Here is a 21,728-nt window from a genome sequence, read left to right on the forward strand (position 1 = left end):
TACAGAAATCACAACCAATACCATACACAAGGAAAGAAGCACTTAGCTTGATAATTGAGACTAAGTTATCAAAAAGTTACTATTTAACCATCAGAAGAGAAGGAAAAAAAGAAACTTTGATGTTTATCCTTCACAAAAAAAAAACAGGCAAAATTATGCCGTTATTCATGTCCTAATATTTTGGTAACAAAGTTATCTGCAAAAATGAAGTTATAAGGGCTTTTGGACCATACTGTTTCCCGAATCATTTTATCTCAATCAAAAGTTTTCCAAAATACATCTGGACCTCTTGACTAAAATTTTAATCACAAAATTGGGATGTAACGGTAGCACAAATCACAGTGAATACAAGCAGTTTATTGAAACTGAGAATGCTCCGAATACAAATATTTCTGGCAGAATCCTAGACCATCGTCAAAGAGGTATTGTAGGACACTTCACTTTTCGTTTTTGTGAAAGAAACCACTGCTTTCACATTACAAGCAGCAGCCTCTGTTAAAAAAGAAGTTGATGAACTAAAACCTACAGAGATGAGTCACAACGGTCAATTTTTATCCATCAAACAACAAATGAATATGGCGATGATTGACGGACTGTAGTGTTATGACAGAGACATCTTCAAGTCAAGCCTGCAACATTTTTTACACATGTTTTAATGCTCATAAGCTAATAAGCCTTCCAGTCTTATTCTCCCTCCTGTATAATTTTTTGATGGTGTTTCATTCCATACCAAATATCGTTTCTGTCTCACGCTAGTACATTTTATAAACTTCTAAGCAAACAATATTTTTATCTTTTTGATTAAAATTGTCATTCCGGAGCCCACTGTGCGATAGGAACATCAAATGCCGATTCCTAAGAATGTCAGGACACTCCTACGATCCAATCAATTAGACTAATAACGATCCGCGGATATTCACACACAATTACGGTTTCTCTCCGATAATTACGTTTCACCTATGCTACCATAATAAGTCCAATAATATCCCGCAGCGCCCACGAACACCTGTCGAAACTTCCTCGTGTCAAAACGAAAAGGTCAAATAAAATTAAGGAATCGTCTTCGCAACGATCGTTCCGCTGCAATCATCCTTAGATATCAACAGTACATTGTTTTGCCCGGTTATTTTCTCGCTTCTGAACAATAACAGGCCTCGCGATTCAAAAATTTGCATCGATAATGGAAAAAATCGTACCTAAGTACTTGCACGTATCGGTGATTTATAGTCGCCTACAGGTCGATAATTATTAAATTGTTGTTGCCGAGGCAATTGCCGTAATCATCCCGGCATGAAAAGAAATGATTGTGCAAATTTGCGATAGAAACACATATTGAATGTGATTGATGGGTTTAAATACTGCGAATTGCGCAGGAAATTACCGACCGACCTGAGGGCCCGCGAACGAACTGCGCCCCAAAAAAGGAAATTTACTCTTTGCTTCGCGGTTTCTCGTAAGTTTCTTCGTCAGCCTTTAACGTTTATTAAATGCATAAATTAAAGTTGATGATTGATTAAACAAACAACAATAGTAATAATAATAATAATAATAATAGCAGTAATAATAATTATTATTATTATAAGCTGCAGAAGCTAAGAAAATATTTCCATGGAAAGGCAAGAACAAGCCAACTTCATCGGGCAGTAGTGAGTTCTGACAGGAATCTAACGCCACTAAAGTTATCAGATGAGAACTTTGATCCCACCAGAGCAACTTAAAGGCCAATGAAAACGCAAAGTCTTGCACAGGAGATACCCCCCACACTATCGTGATTGAGGAGATGGACACTACTGCGTCTTCGGTCAATTTAAGAACGGGAAATTTATTGCTCGAAACAGAAGGCTTTATAACCGCATTGCAGGATCAAGTAATACCTACCAGAGTATACACAAAATGGATCCTGCTTGAACAGATCCTGAATGATAGTTGTCGTACTTGTGGAGAGAAGAAAGAGTATCATGAACACTTTCTGGCTGGATGCTCTGCCTAAACCTTACCTAGACAGACATAACAGAGTTGCTGGTATAATACATCAGGTGATGAGGTACTTTCCTTAAAGGGTTAGAAAATAAGCTACATTTTGGACATCGCTGTACGCTTCCCCAACAACATAAGAAAAAAAAACTTCCTGTAGCTGATGAAATTAAGAAGATGTGGAAGATGGAAAAAGTATTGGTATTTCTAATAATAATCGGAACGACAGGCCAAATCCCAAAAACTCTGCAGGAAAGCTTGAACCTAAACTTTACTTGCCAATTCAAAAATCGTTATATTAGATACATGCAGTATTGTGAGAAGAATCCTTGGAATGCAGGTCTAAAGGCATTTTCAATGCCTTCAGAGAGGTCACCATCTTGTCAATAGACCAATGTGAATAATAATAATTATAATAATAATAATAATAATAATAATAATAATAGCGGATGAAATAAAAAAAATGTGGAGACTACAGTCAGTGCGAATAATACCCATTGTTGTCGGGGTGACGGGCGAGATCCCAAAAAGATTACACGAAGGACTTCAAACCCTGAGTTTTGGAAACCAAAGACTATATATCCCTATGCAAAAGGCAGTGCTTCTGGATACATGTAGAATAGTGCGCAGGGTTCTTGGAGATACCTGAAGTCGAATATGGTTGCTGAAGTTCAGCCATCTTGTCTAAGGACCGAGGTTGAATATATTGACCAGAGTAATCTGAGATGAGGGAAAAATAATAATAATAATAATAATAATAATAATAATAATAATAATAATACCATTTACTGCAACCACAAAAAAAGACAGGATTAAACCACAATGCCTGAAAGAAAAAAAGAAAAAAGAAGTTACGATTACAACTCACTGAAAAAAATTTTCATCAGTAGTTATTATTGAGGTGAACTTTGCCTTTTCATGGATGCAGTGCCAGCGGAGTTCTATTCCTTTATATAAAAACGCTATTTTTAGTTTTTCCAGGAGTTATTTAAGATTGTTGTTGTAACGGCCATCTTGTCCAATTAAACAACGGTCGAGCAGTTAATCATCAGAATCATCTAGTTTCGCAAGGACAAGAATTTTCGTGAGAATCAATAATAATTATAATAATATTTATTTTCCCACAAACTACAAAATTGTATACAAATAATCAAAATACATAAACATCTACTCTCTTCGTCTAGACTAAATATTCTTTATCGTTTTTTAGATAGACAATGTTTTAAAGGGCAGATTGTTAAAAATACGAACACCCAAATAATCGAAGAATGTCGAAGTCGTCGAGAGACTACAGTAGGGAACATGCAGCTTAACGTTCTGTCTTGTATGCTTGGAATGTACGTCAGAAACTAACTTAAAATTCGATAAATTGTTGAAGACATACCATGACATTTCAAAAATCAATAGACTGGCCAGTGTGACAATCCTGTACTGGGCAACCTCTACAAGATGTAAGCTAACCAAAAATACTCAACATTTACAGAAGCTCCCCACAAATAATCTGAACTCCACCTTCGCATAGTATAGCAACTGTTACCTATAAAAAATATAGTTTTCACTACTTAGAGTCGAAATAAGAGTATCATCAAAACTCAATCCAATATTTTGGATTTTGCTTGTGCCGAAATATAGACTAAGACTAAAATATAGACTAACCATGCCATCAATCTATCAAGTACCATACAGCAGTCTGAGAGGACATCGTCATTTCCACACTAGCACAAAAAATGTATCAGGTAAAATTTTAAAAATAAAATTTACATGCCAACTAACTAACCAAAACTGAACCTTAAGACACATTCATCTCTATATGTCGGCTAACTCAATACACACTTTCCATTCTCTAAACTTAAGGGATACAAATTGAGAGCGATTTTCTAAAATACTACTGACCCAGAGTCCTTATACCCGAAACGTGCAGAGTGTACCCAAGTCCCGAAAAATCAACACAGCCAAATAAGCAACAGTTGAAGCAGCATGTTGGTTATCTATTAAAATATGACATTTATCTACAAGACATTAATCTCTCTAAGAAAGTATACTGAACACTAACCAAAACTATTGTTACCGGACTATAGTTCTCTAGTGGCTGACACAACTCTATTTCTTTTTTAGACACGATGAGAGTTTTTAAATTAGCACTAGCACAAAACTTCTGGATTCCTCCTGCCTCGGTTTTTGCCGAGTCGAACTTGCTAACGTTTCTCCAATCATCCTCTTGGCTTCTTCAGAGCTTGACTGAAACTGAAGAAGCGAACAGGATGCAGGAATCCAGAAGTTTTGCAAAAAAGTAAAAAATATTTTGTATATAAATTTTGTAGATCAAAATGAAGAATGAATTCTTAATAGAGATTTGGTAATGCTGCGCCTACAAACAAATGAAAAACCCACTCAATTTTATGATCGACTTTTGCACAATTCTCAATTTGATTTGTTCGATTATTATAAAATATTTTTATATTATATTATTATATCACAATATATATATTTCAATTAATTAAATTATAGTATGCCATTTTAACCTTGCATATTTTGAAAAATTAAACACGATTAATTTTATGCCTATTTCTAATTCGCGGAATTACAAAAAACGGAAAGAGTATTAACTAACAATAAGATAGAACAGGAAGAAAACAATGCGATATTGGAATCAAAGCATCGTATTATTTGCAAAAATTCCAGCGATTTTATCCGAACGGTAATTAATGCCGTACGATGACAAATTTTAATTAATCCCAAACAATTGGAAGCGATGGCGGCGATAGGTTTGGCGTTACCTACAGGCGATCCCGTAAGAAATAAATTCTTTGGCGTTCCGTTTTTCTTTCGCTTTGGGAAAATGGCGAGGCATCTTCACCAAATCGTTCGCATTCTTACGTGTGCGAATAATTAATTACCCCGAGCGATCTTTATTGCGTTCGGTTAACTTAAAGACGCTAGTTTTTCCAGTGTAAAAATGTTAATGGGTGTATTTGAAATGAATAACCTTATAGATAGAAAACCGATTCATATATGGAGTAAAAGTAAGTAATTAGAATAGTTGTTGGCTAGTTGACTCGTCGGTACGTTCTCTTGAGAATTATTTCAAAAATTGCGAGGCTGTCCTTATAGAAAACGATAAGGAAATGGTCAATTTGTTGCGAATCTCCGCCGCGCTTATAATTAAAAAGCGTTTAATCTTCCACGCAGTCGATTTGCGCTGTTAATCTTCGTTACTTTGTCACATGTGATTCTGATTAAATCTTATTCTTCCTCACTTCAGGTTATAGACACTTTTCCTGTTACGATACCGCTTTCTCCATGGCATTGATAAACTCTGACTTTGGCAGGTATCCTTCTCTGGTGCATGAGTTCTACGCGTTCTTTCCACTGACTTTTCTTTCTCATTTTTCTAAGAAACTTCCGCACAATACTTTTTATAAAATCTTTGGATTCCTCCTGCGTCGGTTTTTGTTGACTCGAACTTGCTAACGTTTCGCCAATCATCCTCTTGGCTTCTTCAGAGCTTGACTGAAACTGGCTCGTATTTTACTCTGTACCTGCTTATATATTGTTTGAGGGGGGCGCTAATAAGGGGTATAAACACCATCTCGAATGACTGATTCCCAAATTGGTGACAGGTAGAGACCTGAGTTGTTGTTGTTTTTCCCATTAGTTAGTTATATCAAGATTTACGGTCTCTCCAATCTATTCTTTGCCGCATACGCATGGAATGCTGTAAACTCCTGGCATCTCAAAAAGAAATTTTGTCTTTGGCAGATCGACGATGTTGAGAGATTTTTGGACAAGCGGTAAATCTGATTTTGACTTTATATTTCTATAAAACTTTTGATATGTGGTCAGTCGCAAGTGTGAACGCTTAATATCTTTAATGTGAAAATTATTAGAGAGAAGAGCAGAGGTGTTTTAATTATGGGTCCAGTAACTCGGCTATGTAAACAAGAGAGTTGATGATTTTTGGAACGGATGGTGATGTGACCATACATTAAGGTATCGCTCTATGTGCGTAGGTTTTCCGTAAACACATTGACCCAATGTTAGGGCTGATTCTCTATTGATAAGGTTAGAAGGCTTGGTTCCAGATTCTCAGATTTTAATATATCTGAAATGATGGTGAGAGAGTTTCAGGAATAGGAACTAACCAAAATATCTTCTGTATCTAATGTAATGCATTTTAATTGTTCAATGAAGTGAAAGGAATTAGTACGAAATTATCACTTTTCACTGTAAAGGGTTTTATAGGCAAGCTACATATTTTCCTAAATCATATATGGGAGAACCAATGGTGCTGGCAATAGGTCCAAGGAATAATCCTGGTTTATGAATCTTCGGGAGTCCAAACGTTAGCAACTTCGAGTCAACAAAAACCGACGCAAGAAGAATCCAGAAGTTTTATAAAAAATACTTTTCTTTTTCTTTATTTTCTTGTTTATGTTGATTTTTAATTCCATTCTATTTCTTAGTCTGTGCAGTTTTGTGTGCAACATTGTTCGACCTTAAAATATATTACAGCCAAAATATTTAAAATGCCCATTTTCCTATACGACTATATAGTTATTCTATCTTTGAATCTTATGATTTTCAGTCTATTATTTATAAGTGGTGATCACTAGGCTAACTCCTCGATAGTTTTAAGGTTTACTTTTTCTTTGCCAAAAACGAATGAAAGCGCAAGACTAAACATTTAATTAGATGTTGAGGATAATCTACATCATGCAGTTTCCGAAGTAGCTTCAAATAGTAATGGATTACAGAAAATTATACACAATATCCACAAAAATGATTGGTCAAAATCTTAATTAAATCCAAATCAGCGTGATGTGCCAGACAGACAGACAGCTTTGGTTTCAACAGGATGGTGCTCCGCTCCATTTTATTAGACCAGTGCGTGAATATTTAAATACGGTATTTCCTGGAAAGTGGATTGATAGAAGCGGATCATAGAATGGGCCTGTCAGATCTCCAGTTATTTGAAATCAAAAGTTTGCATGGAAAAACCACAAAATACACCATTTTATTGAAAGAAGTTAACATTTAAGTCATTTTCAACACTTAATAAATATAATTAATTTGATTGATATGCCCTATTTCTATAGTTTATAATCATTGTGGACATGATACTACTTCTTTTAAAGATATAATAGTCTAGATATACGAATAAAACTTAATACGTTGAAATTTTGAAAAAAACCGGTTCTATACTGCACATTTTAACAGATTTAATAAATATAAATTTCAGAAAATACCTAATAACAAAAGTAAGTAATTAAAGTTTATAGGATAAATAAACAAGGTAAGAAATTTGAACAAATAAATCTATAAAACAAAAAGAGTTAGTTAATTTGATGCATAAAATTTAGTTAAAATGTTCCTCCTAAAATGCTCGTTTCATCTGGCATCAAAACAACAAAGAGATATCAAAATCTTTAAAAATGTCGTTGGCTATTACATCTCAATCTTTTTTTGACGCATTAAGTTATAAACAAACTTTGACATTTTTGTTTGTTTTTGATGTTTTTCATAAAGTATGGAGTACTGCATCTTTAAAAGAAGTAGTATCATGTCTTTGCTATTAAAAAAATACCGAATATTGCCAACAAGTGACCTAATGTGGGCAGCTTTAAATTCAACAAGAATTTGTACGGGTATTATCTTAAACCTCAAAAAGTAAGTAAAATTTAGATATAAGATAAATTACAAACTTCATTTTTTGTCCTAGAATTCATATCTGAATAAAAATATAGTATGTCCCATTTGAAAAAACGGCACCACCTATTTGAGACACCCTGTATAAGCTGAGGCGCATCCGTCAAACTGATTGCATCATCTCCTTAGTCTGTGTTCCATTTAAAATAACAAAGTTAATTTTGGGGCGGACACTTTTGGGACACTCTGTATCAACAAAATTATAATATTTTAAACCTTCAGGAGAACCAAGGAAACTTTTTTACGAAACTTTTTTGACCGTAACAGAGGACATACTATGACTTCAACGCCTAGTCAAATTTGACTTCAAATAGAACAGTCAAGGTTATATTTATATATTTTTACCAATAATTTCCAACTACTTATTGGTTTTGAGGTCATTATTTAAGCTTAATTCGAAAATTTAGACCTTTTCGTATACGACAACAGCCCGTTAACGAATCAAATTCAACACCACCCCAAGACCGACGCAAATACTGCAATTCCACGACAACGTTTAAAAGATTTCGCGCCGCGTTCCCAGTTTTTCGTTTCGCTCGGAAAAAATGAGCCGCACGTCGAGATCCTCGAATCTGTAAATCAACGCGGATCATAATGAGCGCCATTCGGAGTCGGCGGTAGCGGCGGTTTCCATTTTTTGCGGCAATTTAACCGTGCTCGCGACCAGCGGTTAAATAGAATCTAAATTACGGCGACGAACCCACATTTCGAATATTAGTTGGCTTTAAGCGAGCTTTTAACGGAACGATATCGTTCCGATCGCTTTACGTCTCGTCAATCCGCGACCACCGGCTCTGATTATCTAGGAAACGGACAAATGCCGATGATCTACCGGTCTCGATCGCTAGAAAATCGATATTCGGCATAAACAAAAGTTTTAAAATACCAGCAGTCAACAAATTGACAAACCTTTTACTGCAACGTGTTTACAAAATACTGGAGTCATCAAAGCATACTTGATTGTTTTATTATTTAATAATTATAAAAGTGATTATTATTATTATTATTATGATTATTACAAATAGTCTTTATTCGTCAACAAACAAAACGTTACAGAATTTATATTACGTACTAATAAGGTGACTACATTAATCAAACTGGAACGTTCATATTTTAATGGCTGTGATAACATTTTGAAAAGAAAAGAAGTAAAAATATTTCGATATTCTTCTAGATAATTAAAGTTTTCTATAAAAAGTACTCATGGCGGTTATATCCTCCTAAATACAAGGCATACCATTACAAGAAAGCTATATTTAATGTCCATGGAAAAGTAAAAGAACTATCAGGCAAAAAATACCAGTAACTATGCTAGAGACGAGGATGGAAGCATTATCGCTGACATAACAGGCAAACTAAACAGTGGGAAGAATTCTTTACTAAATATTGGAATCATCGAACTATATTTCATTGTTTTATTATTTATTTTATTTTATATTATTTATTATTATTTGATTATTAATATTATTATTGTAAATACTCTTTATTCGTCAACATACAAAACATTACAGAATTTATATAATATCGTAATAAGATGACAACATTAATCAAACGGGGAAATATTTCTATATTTTTCTAGATAATTAGAGTTTTCTATAAAATGTACTTGTGGCGGTTATATCCTCCTAAATACAATATATACCACTACAAAAAAGCTATATTTAATGTCCAAAAAAAAGTAAAAGAAATATCAGGCAAACAAATACAAGTAACTACACTACAGATAAGAAGGGAAGCAGATCGCAGACATAACAGGCAAACTACACTATGGGAAGAATATATAAAGGAACTCTTTGCAGACATAAGGCAACAAAATCTGAAACAGACATGTAAATCTTGATATAACTAACTAATGGGAAAAACAACAACTTGTCTGGACCTTTTTCAACATGTCTCACAAAGATATTTTTATATCATAAGCTTGATAAAAAGGACCAGTGAAGGCTAGAACCAAAGACATCTGAAATGAATTTTAAAATTGAAAGAGTAAGTGCTCTTTTCTATAATTTTTAATTGTTACTCAGAGAAAATGTTACATCTAAAGAAACAGCGGGAATCAGAGTAAACGGTAAACTCATTAATAGTATCCGTTCTGCAGGCGATACTTTGATAGTACCGCAGAGCAGCGCAGACCTAATGCAAGAATTGTCAGTAACAGTTGGCTTAACATTTTATATTAACAAGACAAAGTCGCTGATAATCCACGAAGAAAATACCAGCGGATATAAACATCAGGCTTAAAATGATATATTTTTTCAACGAACGAAGATGACTTCAAAAACTCCAGGCTTTCGAAATGTTGATATATCGACGTATACATACAGTTTTTTCGCCGAAAAACGTAGCAAATGCAGTGAAAGAAATGAAAAAAGAAATCCAGATGTGTACAGAAACTTATAAACAACCCACCAATCTTAACCGCGACTCAGGTCTCTACCTGTCACCAATTTGAGAATCAGTCATTCGAGATGGTGTTTATACCACTCATTAGCGCCCCCCTCAAACAATATATAAGCAGGTACAGAGTAAAATACGAGCCAGTTCCAGTCAAGCACTGAAGAAGGCAACGGGATGATTGGCGAAACGTCAGCAATTTCGACTCAGCAAAAACCGACGCAGGAGGAATCTGGAAGTTTTTTAAAAAGTATTACAGTAGCCTGTAGAAGTTTCTTTGAAAAAAAAGCGTCCACAGTCTCTGTAAAAGCAAGGAAAAAAGTACCAACTAAAAAAACAAGGCCAAAGAAGTGCTGGAAGAACACATCCTTCATGATTGGTGAACGTACGTCAATAGAATGATTATAGCCAATCTTCTAAAAAGAGGCGGGCTATAAAGAAAAATAGGTATTATTAAGACTAGTCTTGCCAGTCGATCGGATTTTGTACCACTGCCACTCTGTGGGATTCAGATGCTGCAAGTCCTATTTGAATTTGTAATACAAGTATTAGAAGCATACATTAGAAGTTGAGATTAAGAACCATGACAGGCATTAGAAGAATTACTGGTTTCTTTTAAATGTACCTCGTACTGTCGCCATTTTCCTACACCACAGTGAAATATCGCCAACGATGGCAGCCGAGAGCAACTAGTTGCTTACTAAAGATTTACGTATGCGAGTTGTGAAATCAAGCCTGCGTGTGGTAATTTGAATATTAAATGCACCACGTGAAGTATTCTATTTATCCCAGATATCGATATTGACGCAGATCACGTTCATTTTAGATTTGCTGTCAGATAAAATGAGCTCTCGCTGAAATTAAATGTCGCTGTCGTATATGAACAATAAGTCGGTAGAACGATAATTCGGAATCTGTATAGAATCAGATAATATGTGAGAAATGCAAACCTCCGCAGTAGTCACGCAAAGCTTCACTACAACTGGAATTCCGTGGAAATCAAAAATTCTGAATAGAATCATATGTAAATATATTTCCATGGCTTGTTTGGTTTTAAAGGACATTGAAATTATGCTAATTAAAAAGGTGAATACGTCCCTAAAATATATTTTTGTTTATACTTTTATTTTTGAGTAAGTTGTGATACCAAAATTTTTGTTTATCAATTTATTTTACGCAAAAGGCAGCGTACAGTACCAGATTGCTTGAATCAGAAATAAATTTCATGAATTTTAAAAAGTACACTAGTTCTTTTTACGTCTCCAGTGGTTCAAGAAATAAAAGCGGTAGCTTACCTCGAAACGGGATATTGGAATTGGTGATCATCATTACGATATGGGACATCTGAAAAAAGAAATTACAATTTTGGATGTTTGGAGTATGTGCAATTGATCTTTAGTTAATTTCAAATCACCAATCTGTTGTACCCTCATCATTTCCTGTACAGTTTGACATTAAGGTAGTTAATCTTCCAGCAAAATTGTTAGAAACAAATTCGCTAGTGCATCTGGTTACAAACCAAAACTGCCTCCAGGTTCAGAGAACGCAGAGAAGCAGGATGCATTTTCATTAGCCTAGAGAGAACCTATGTGGTGGTCAAAAAATAGTAAGCTATTTGCAAGATATATTTCTAAACATACCGGATTTTGCAGAAATCACCCACAGATAAAAGTCTATTGAAGAAAATGGGGACCAGTTGAACAATTCCATATGCAAAACTAATTACGTACATATTATATATACCTATCTAAATTATAAGGTGTAAAATGTTTTTGGTGTTGTGTTTAAGTTAACAAACATTTTATAATAAGCTGTCACAAGCTGTCAAAATGCCAGCAAAATCTTTTTTTTTTAATTGAATGCCCCCCCAAGGTGGCGCACCTCCACATAATGTCCAACCCGTTACCGATTATCTAAATAATAAATATAGACTTTGGATATGTAGGCAAGGAGCTATCAAATGGCCTACCAACAGCCCCGACCTGAATCTTTACAATAAGCCTGAAAGTTTACAAGTGATCGTACTCGTGATTCAGATATTCATTCGGTTAATACTCGCCATGGGGGGCTGTTTACCGTTCCCAAACATACTTCAGCACAGTTTCAGCACAGTTTCACGTACAATGCTATCAAGGCTTACAACAAACTCCCTCTCCAACTTAGATCAATCACCTCACTAACTTCGTTCAAACAAAAACTGTATATATGTATTTATTTTTTGAATTCACTCTCGCAGTGTCTACCATTTTGAATGAATGTCAATGTAATTTATATGCTATATTTTATTTTATAAATACTGTCATATGCTCGTTTTAGGGAGTTGCATGGGAGCAACTATGTTGGATGCCGCCCACACCGTTATATATTTTTGTTTTCGAAAACGATTATTATTATTATTATTATTATTATTATTATTATTATTATTATTATAAAAGAAAGCCTTCTTCAAATCATTTTACAAAATCTAAACAGAGAAAAAAGGGATTTTATTACGTCCTGTATTAATAGGAAATTGACAGGAAATATTGTTCAATGTATGGAAAATAATGGAGGTTATGTGGAAAATGTTTAGGTTCAATTATTATTATTTTTTTAATGTTTCAATAATATAATTTTATTATTTGGCGTTTTCCTTCCTCAGAATCACCCATTTGAAATATCTTAAGTTATTTAACTTTGATTAGTTGTCAAAATTAGAACATTGTTAAAACAATTGCAAACATAGATAATAAGATTGCTATCAAGGCAGACTTGACCGTTTTTAAACAATACGGCTATTGTCTAGAAATCGAATGATAATTATTTTTAAACCCAAATATCTCAAAAGCGGTCAAATGAAATGTCAATAAACTATATGTTTTTGAAATCAGAAAAAAAAAGATCTACGATTTAAGCTATATATGTTGCTGTCATTTTGGCAACTTGTGATCGTCGTTTGTTTTTTCTGACATTTGCGTAGGATAATAGAGAAAAAATGTTCAAATTACTGTATTTACACTTTTTTTCTATCTTTCAAAATTAACCGACCGTTTCTACAATTGTTGAAGTTGTTAAAAAGGCTTGAAAATTATTCATTAAGTAAAACAATGGGAATGGACTGTTCATTATTAAGACAATGGTAACACTGGTGGAAAATGCCGGTAGTTTGGTCTATGCCGCGATTACAACCCCGCACGCCGTCCCCCTTATACTCTTCCGCGATGAATCGAAAATATTTCACTTATTTAACCCGTTAAGTATGTGCGCGCGCGTTCAATTGAATCCGGCAACACAATCAGAGAAAACGACAGCGAGCTGAAATGCTAACATATTTAAAAGAAACTGACAAGGGACTGCACAGACTCGCGACGGCTCTCGCAAATAAGCTTAGGGAACACGGTCAATAAATCTCGTAAGGCAGCTACAAACAAGGTATGAAGGAGAGATAAAAATTTTGAGGACAAGCACTATATAGGGTATTGGCTACCGTGCGTCCCCGCGAACGCGGCATTGAGCGTTCTTCTTGACGACATTCGTTGTAAATATCGCGGATTGGCATGCCCGAAGAAAAGCCGAGTTGCGCTGATGTTCTTTATGTCCGCGCTCGACTGGAAACGATACCGATGGACAATTGGTCGCCCATTGTCAAAAATCTCGGAACGGGGAATGCGATTTCTTCGCCGTCGGAATTATTATCGCCGCATCCCCGCTAAATTGAGTTTTTTTAGTGTTCCCGCACAGGTATACTTCGACCACAAATATAGTGCTTTTACAACCGACCCGCTGAATAACTTTGCCCACTGTTTATTACTCCAAAACCGTAGCCCTTTATAGAACACCCTGCCGAGCAGACTCTTACCCGTAACCGTAGACTATAATGTTGACATAACCAGGAATACTTACTATCCAAACAAACTAAGAAGAATAATGTCCGAAAATCAAATGAAATAATAGTTAAAACACCGGTTATTAACATCTTCATTGGAACCATAATTTATTCTTCAATCTAGACGTAAAAGTAAAAATTCAAGATCAGTTTCGCGTTTATAAAAATTGTTGAAAAAAACTAATCCCACTGAAAAGGAAATACGATGAGATATATTTCTCTTTTATTTCCACATCTACTTTTCAGGGTTCAAGGAGACCGCATTCGCCTACGCCATATCTTCAGCGGGAGTGGCGATCTCAGTTGCAAAAGCTTGCAGCGCCGGGTCCATATTGAATTGCGGCTGCGACTCGAAAGTATACAAAATGCGTAACCTGAGGTCAACCGCAACGACGACCTGGAAATGGGGAGGCTGTTCCCATAACCTGAGATACGGCATCAAATTCTCCAAATTGTTCTTAGACTCCAGAGAACAAGCCGAAGATATACACTCCATGGTTAATTTGCATAACAATCAAGTCGGTAGGATGGTGAGTATTTGTGTTATTAGAGTTGGTAGAAGATTCCTGAAGATACTTTTTCATCATGAGATTGGTTTATGTGCGCCAAGGTTTCTGGTCTTAAGTTAGGGATAGTGAAATTATAACAATTTAAAGAAGGGAAAGTAAGTTGGTTTTGTTTTCCGTGCAGCAGGTGAAATATTTAACATATAGTTTAAACAAATATTACCCTATCTGTAATCTGTATACATCGACAAGTGGAACGAAGTTTTAATATAATTTAATCCAAAAAATTAACATAACAAATACATAATATATTACGTTCAATACCTCTCAAATATTTTTGAAGGCATGTTTTGTCTATAATATAAAAAAACAGTTTTGTAGGTTATACAGTTACGGATAATCACACAGTTCACAGGAACGGATGACTTTTTAGCCCGTTCAGAGATTTTACAGGGTTGTTCCATTCGGTATGGTTCATATGGATGATGTGTTGTAGTCTTTCCGGAGAATTTAATATTCGAGTATACCGTACAAAATGAATCACAATTTACAGGTACTTTTGTAAAATTAAAGTATACAGAGTGGCTCAAAAAAGCGTGACGAACAAAAGATACCTTCAAATGATTGACATTCTTCAACTTCTTCAATTTATTATTTTTAATATTTTTTGTTGTATTGTTTTAAATTTTTTATAAATCAAACTTGACTGACTGACGTTTCGCCAGTCATCCTTTTAGCTTCTGCAAAGCTGAAACTGAAACTTTATAAACAACCGACGCTGGAGAAATCCGCAAGAAATGTAAATAGTCTCACAGTAGCATGTGAAAGTATCTTTATAAGAATGATGTTAGCGTTATTCGAAGAGGGCGTAAAAATATGTTCAAGGGAATTTCAATTAAATACACATAAACGAATATATTTGGATCATTTTCTCTATTCATCGATTTTCTTAAATATCACACCATATTACTATTTTTTCTTAATGTTATGAAAAGTAGTTCCATATGGAAGGGGTGATATTTTTGTTTTGCTGTTTGTGGTGCAGCCTGGGGATTATCTTGAAGTAAAATATTCATTCCGGCTTACGACTTTCTGGTATTTATATTTAATACTAGAACTAGCATTATATCATTGCATTAAACACTGAAAAGATTGTCTAGTTGTCGTTCGTCTATTAGGGTAAATTCTTACTACCCGAAAGTATTTTTCGGCCTCACCCAGCATATAAATCATATCAATTAATTTAGCTTTAGGAAAATTCATACTTTTTTCAATTTGATGACACAATAAATTTTATGATTGAAGTATTAAAAATACGTAAATGACATACTAAATAAAAGTTGTGGGATTTTGTAAGATCTTTCAGATATAATTATATTATATATGGTGTGTCACCGAGGAAAATCGAGATTTTTAAATTTAAAATTCGTTTATTTTGAATACCCTGTAGCATCTAACTCAAATTCCGTTGCAGATATAATTTACGTTACGTTACATCGTTACGAATAACGCTAACATAAGAAAAATGTATATTTTATTCGTCGCGCTTTTTTAGGCCATCCTGTATACTTGTACCTAACAATCCTTCGTATTTTCAAACCTACGGGATAGTGAACTCGAAACACCCTGTACTTGAATATGTCCTAGACGCAACATGTTGAACGTCTTTGGAAATGTTTGAAAAAGTATTATAGAAATCGCAACTTTCATTTGTTTAAAGTGTCTGAATTTTCTGTGTTTCTAATATTGTTTGTGAGAAAATTAAAAATGCTTACACGCGTATTGGCAGAAAACGCCCCTTCTACTAGTAAAAATGTATTTAGAAAAAGAATAGTTAATTTCCGAACAAAACGGTAACAACATTTTGGTTAAATCGAAAATCTTGAACGGGAAAATCTGACCACGTCGTATCGTTAACGGTCCGATTCGTTGTTGCAATGGCCGAAATTATATGATTTATTTGGCAGTGGGGCACTTAAGCGGGAGTTCACGAAAATGTTTTCACACAAAGAGGTCGGTGTAAGGGCCCGCCCCCCGTGGGCAGCCATCGCGCTCTTCTCGCGTTATTAGGATTATTATTATTAAGACCACACGCGCCGTTTTCCGACTCAAAGGTCCACATTCCGACCTATTGTTTCCCATTGCCGCCGGCGAAGCAGTCGGCATACCTATACCGGACCGAACGAAACATTTTAAATTAATTCGACTCTAGCTTGATTGGAGATTTTGCACAAAATTATTAAATGATTTCGGACACTTAGCGGAGGGTGGGGCAAGGCCCACTTAAACTTTGTTATTTTTTGTGGCTTTTAACCGTGAAGTCGATTTATTTTTCACTAACTTTAACTTAATTTATCGAAATTTTGGCGAAGCTTCTGACCGTCGTGCCCCACTCTGTCCTATTTATAATGTTAATCATAATTATTTATTAAAAATTATTTAATAAAAAAAGGTTACTAATGAGTAACTATTTGTCTATTTAAACCCATAGAATTATCCAAAAAATAACACTTTTAATAAATTGTACATAAAATGTACAAATAACCAGAATTTATGATTATAATAACAAAAAAAATTTTTGGTGAATTTTTCAGGTGTCCCTCATTGCCCAGGAGGGCCGCCTTGTCCCACCCTCCCTTAAGTTATTAAATTGCTGGACAGAAAAAAAATTCAAATCTACGTTACCTATCTTTTTACAGTTTTCTCTTAACTTCGAAACTGATACGAATAAAAATAAAAAATAATAAAAAAATCATTTTTTCGTTATATATGTAAAATTGACCATCCTGTATATTCTTTCACAGAGATTTTGACGTTTGTTTAACTTATTTTAAAAGGGTTTTAAAATAATTAGGTTGAAAGTTTTCAAAATTTAGAATGGCGGCCGAAAGACAATTGAACACAAGATATATGACATTTCGACATTTAAAATAATTGTATTTACTCTTACTCTATAAACGATGATTTTTGGAATCGTTGCTCATCTAGGAGCTAAGGTTTAATAAATGTTTTAAATTGCGTTAAAGACAGCAGTGTCTCTGATGGGATTTCGTTGCAGAATTTTTGGTGCAAAATAGGAAAGATATTTTTGAAATGAAGCAATTTTATGTTGGGAAATCTTAAATTTCTCTACATTTCTTGTGCTGTGGTTTTAGAATCTGTCTTATGGTAGCTGACTGACCTGTATTTAAGAATTTATAAATAAATGTAATAAATAATATGTAATAACAATGTATCAGATAATAAATAAAATAACTAACCAGAAGATGTTTTCTATATATCTGAATGTGCTTTGCCATATAGTTTCCTGTATTCTTTTCTTGCTCGAGAGATGTTGTCCTTATTTCCATGAAACATACGTATAATTTCAAGTTTTCGGTCTTCAAAGAAGACTCTCTAACTGGGGTTTACATTAACATTTTAACAAGTTTGATACTTAATGTTTAAAAACCTTTCAAAATAAGTTGGAAAATATAACTGTATACGAAAAAATCATTTTTGTTATTATTTTTGTTTTTATTCGTATCAATTTCGAAAACTTAAAAAAATACTATAACACTTTTAAATCAAAACTTTTTTTTATCTCTTCAAATAAAAAAATAAGTGAGGTGGCGAATTATGAGGAAACAGCCTGAACATATGTGCAAAAATTAAAGACAATTTGGACAAGGATATCGGTGGATAAAGGCTCATTTTCATACTACAGTGTACAAATGTTTAGTTTTCAAAATACCCAAACTCTAACTAAAAAAAATCATCTTCTAGCCAACTTCATCTTTATTTTTAATTTAAATTTAAGAATGAAGTGTACAAGTGTACAAAATGAAATTTAGAATAATCTTAAAAAGTCTTCCAGAACATGGAATACAAATTGAAAAATTTAAAAATTCAAAGTAGTTAAATTTCGATTGACATTGACATTCATTCATTCAAGATTGAAAAACCTCAAAAATAGTGAACATATATCTCAACCACTAAGTTCCAAGAAGTATAAGGCATTAGGCGTTAACGTGTATGACAAACACTCTAACTAAATTACAAAATCAATAATACTAGATATCAACTCCATTGGCGTCCGAAAAGGCAATATTTTTGAGTTTCTTAGCTAAAATTTTTCAAAATTTGTTCAATTCAAAAAATGTTACATTTCTATATCTATATACAACGAAAAAATTCCAAACAACTAAAACAAAAATAAGCTGCTCAATCTGGAAAAAAATGTTTTTTTTTTTGTTTCTTCCTCTTAAAAAAGGCTTTAATTTCATGTATAAGATTTTTTCAGGGTTCTTCTAAAAACAAAAATGAAAAATGGCTATTACAAAACTTTCGATTTGAGGTTACTTTGGAAGTATTCTTCCATTAAAAACTGGCAATTAGTAGATAGACGTGTCCAAAATGAATCTCAGCCTCCTCCATAAAAGCGTTACTAAGCTAGGCATTACGAATTTTAGGTAGTCTCCAACAATATGCAGTTAAAATGCAAATGCCACGGTATGTCAGGCAGTTGCCAACTGAAGACTTGCTGGAGGGCAGTTACGGATTTCCAAGTGGTCGGTAAAATCCTAAAGGATAAATTCCAGTCGGCCGTAGTCGTGGACCAATCAAATTTGGGCAGCAAATACTCTCGCCAATCGAACATGTAAGCAGGTATTTTGATAACGGGCATGTCTCCGTTACCGAATAACTTGGCAACGTTGTAAGCGCATATTTTCAGCGTCAACCAGAAGAGCAAAAAGCGACAAATCAGAGTGAAACTAACCCCGAGGAAGAACAAATACAAGAGGGACTTGTCTTACGATCTCTTGTACTACCAGAAGTCGCCAAATTTTTGCGAGAAAGATGCGTTGCTGGACATTCCCGGAACTATTGGCAGGGTTTGTAACAGGTACGGAATAAAATCGAATTGAAAAATTGATTGTTGATGTGCGATTCGCATTTTAGGACTACGACAAGTCCAAATAGCTGCTCCGCTTTGTGCTGCGGAAGGGGTTACAATTTGGTCAAGCAAAGGAAAACGGAGATGTGCAACTGCAAGTTTTACTGGTGCTGCGAAGTAAAGTGTAAAGTGTGTAACGTGGAGGAATGGATCAGTGTGTGTAAATAGTGCGATCTTGAAGTGCATTTTAACAAACATTGATTTTATATTGTGTTTGTATATATTACGTATACAATTTGTAATCTTAATATTTATTTATTGATATTTATTTTATATTGGATTGAAATTGTACCTAAACAATGTACCTTTATAGTTTACTGTGTGTGTAAATAAAAAGACCGAATAATTTCTATATCCAAATGCATCCGCCATAAGTCAAGATGTTTGCGTTTCACCCTTCATTGCATGTTTCTTATGTTCTTCAACTAACTCTTATTTTTAGAGGTCGTTTGGTTTCGCCAATTCCGTATTCACAGCGTATCTAGTAGATACACTGATTCTCTTGAGTCGGCGTTTCAGGCTTTGTTTTTGTTCGTACACTTCTTAATGTTGACCCAGATTTAAATACAGTTTTAACTTGATATTGTTTAGCTATTCGCCTAATCTTTTCTGATATTCCTTTCACGTATGGGATCGTCAAACAATTAAAATGATTGCTTACTCGAAAATCGTAAGAGATGGAGAAAAATGCAGAAACGTTGCCGCAATGTAATAATTATGTGCACCAAATATTATCCGTTAATTAATAATTCCAAAACACGTAAAATTTTGTCTTTTGCAACATCTCGCATCTCGAACACGATGGGAATTCTCCATTTTGTCAGAGATATTAAGTAACATATTGTAAGTATACAACAAAAATGCATTCACCAGAAGTCAAGGAAAATGTGACAAAAGTTTTTGAAAATCCATTTCTAAGTTTTATAAGTCAGCTTTCGCTTGCTAGTTTTGGTTATACTTTGGTGTCATATTTCTTATAAATGGTCTTTCTCAATGGTCAATTGGCAGTCGAATATTTAAATGTTTGACAGAAAGAGTAAACAAACTTCAAAAACACTAATTAAGAGACAAACAGTAAATGTAATAAATAAATATTAAACATATATCAAATAAATATTATACAAATACTTTGTTAATAATAAAAGCAAAAATGGAAATGGAAATTTACAATTTTTCAAAATTTAATTTTCAGAATGTCGAATAATAGAACACAAAATAGGAAATTAAAGATAAAAAAAATAGTAGACATAAAGAGATCATTTTATTTTTTAGGAATTAATAAAGTGCTTTTTGTTTTTGCCTTAAAAACAGTTGTAATATTATTTAACAGTTATTGACAACTTAATTTTTTTGACATTATATCGTGTTGTTTAAAAAGCATAGGATTTTAAATTTGCATTTTGTGATTATAGAAAGAAAGGTACACACAGTTATTAGAAAAATATGTACAATATGTACAATCCTTTTTTGACTTATATTGTTCTAATACCTATTACCAGTCACTATTTAAAAATAATACGTTTGCTGCCTGGACAGGATATGATTTTTAGTTTATTAAGTTTAAATTTACTAAAAACGTGAAAAATTCTCTTGGCCTAAGTTTATATCACGTCATTCAAATTAAGGTGACAAAAAAAACAATTTCAATGGAATATTGCTTTTATTCTGTAAAGGAACACAACCGATGCTTCAAATTTTTTTGTTCATTTTTATGTCAGTTTGTTTTGCATGTTTTTTTGCTTGAACGTGTTGTAAACATACAAAAATTTCAGACATAACAATTATACAAGAATTTTCTTCTCAATGTTTTTTATTTTTTCTACGGTTTCTTTATAACTTCACTTCAAAATAATTGTTCACGAATGTGATTGCCTCCACATTTGACGAGACTGGTGAGTAAGGCGGACGGTCAAGCAGTTCAAACCGAAATTCGTGGATTTTCGCAATGTCAATCGCTGAGGTATGAAGCAGCGCCTTGTCTTGGTGAAACAAGTTTTTTTTTTTGCAAATATGGCCACTTTGATGATATTTTATAAGAGCTCTATACTCATTTTTTTCATTTTCACGAAAACACTCACATCGACTCACTCAAACCACAAACCACACGCTCAAAATGGTTGAAACTTCGGTAAGTGACTATCCAGAGATGTACAACTATGACCGCTAGCCATCAGGGTGAGGGTGGAAATTTTCTTGTGACTCTTGTACATTATATGTTAACACAGTCAAATAAAGAATCTATGTATCTATCAACACAGCACTTAAGTTCAGTTAAAAACGAAGATTTCTTTGTATTTGCCGTCGGTATTTTAGTTAGTAATATGATTGGCCACCACGTCGGGTGACC

At 34.0% G+C, this 21,728-nt stretch overlaps 1 protein-coding gene across 1 annotated transcript in view; it reads left to right on the plus strand.

Annotated features, from left to right (window-relative positions):
• LOC132696058 (protein Wnt-10a) overlaps window positions 1–19,613 on the plus strand; it is a 29,546-nt gene extending 9,933 nt beyond the window's left edge. Inside the window, exons 3-6 of the mRNA XM_060660608.1 lie at window positions 14,186–14,469; window positions 18,897–19,084; window positions 19,160–19,330; window positions 19,387–19,613. Of these exons, the coding sequence (XP_060516591.1) occupies window positions 14,186–14,469; window positions 18,897–19,084; window positions 19,160–19,330; window positions 19,387–19,549 (806 nt within the window). The 3' untranslated portion in view covers window positions 19,550–19,613. The remainder of the gene's footprint in view (window positions 1–14,185; window positions 14,470–18,896; window positions 19,085–19,159; window positions 19,331–19,386) is intronic.
• The last annotated feature ends 2,115 nt before the right edge of the window (window positions 19,614–21,728 follow it).

This window comes from Cylas formicarius, unplaced genomic scaffold (genome assembly GCF_029955315.1).
Source record: "Cylas formicarius isolate icCylForm1 unplaced genomic scaffold, icCylForm1.1 PGA_scaffold_1__22_contigs__length_36826433, whole genome shotgun sequence".
In the NCBI taxonomy this organism is placed as follows: domain Eukaryota; kingdom Metazoa; phylum Arthropoda; class Insecta; order Coleoptera; family Brentidae; genus Cylas; species Cylas formicarius.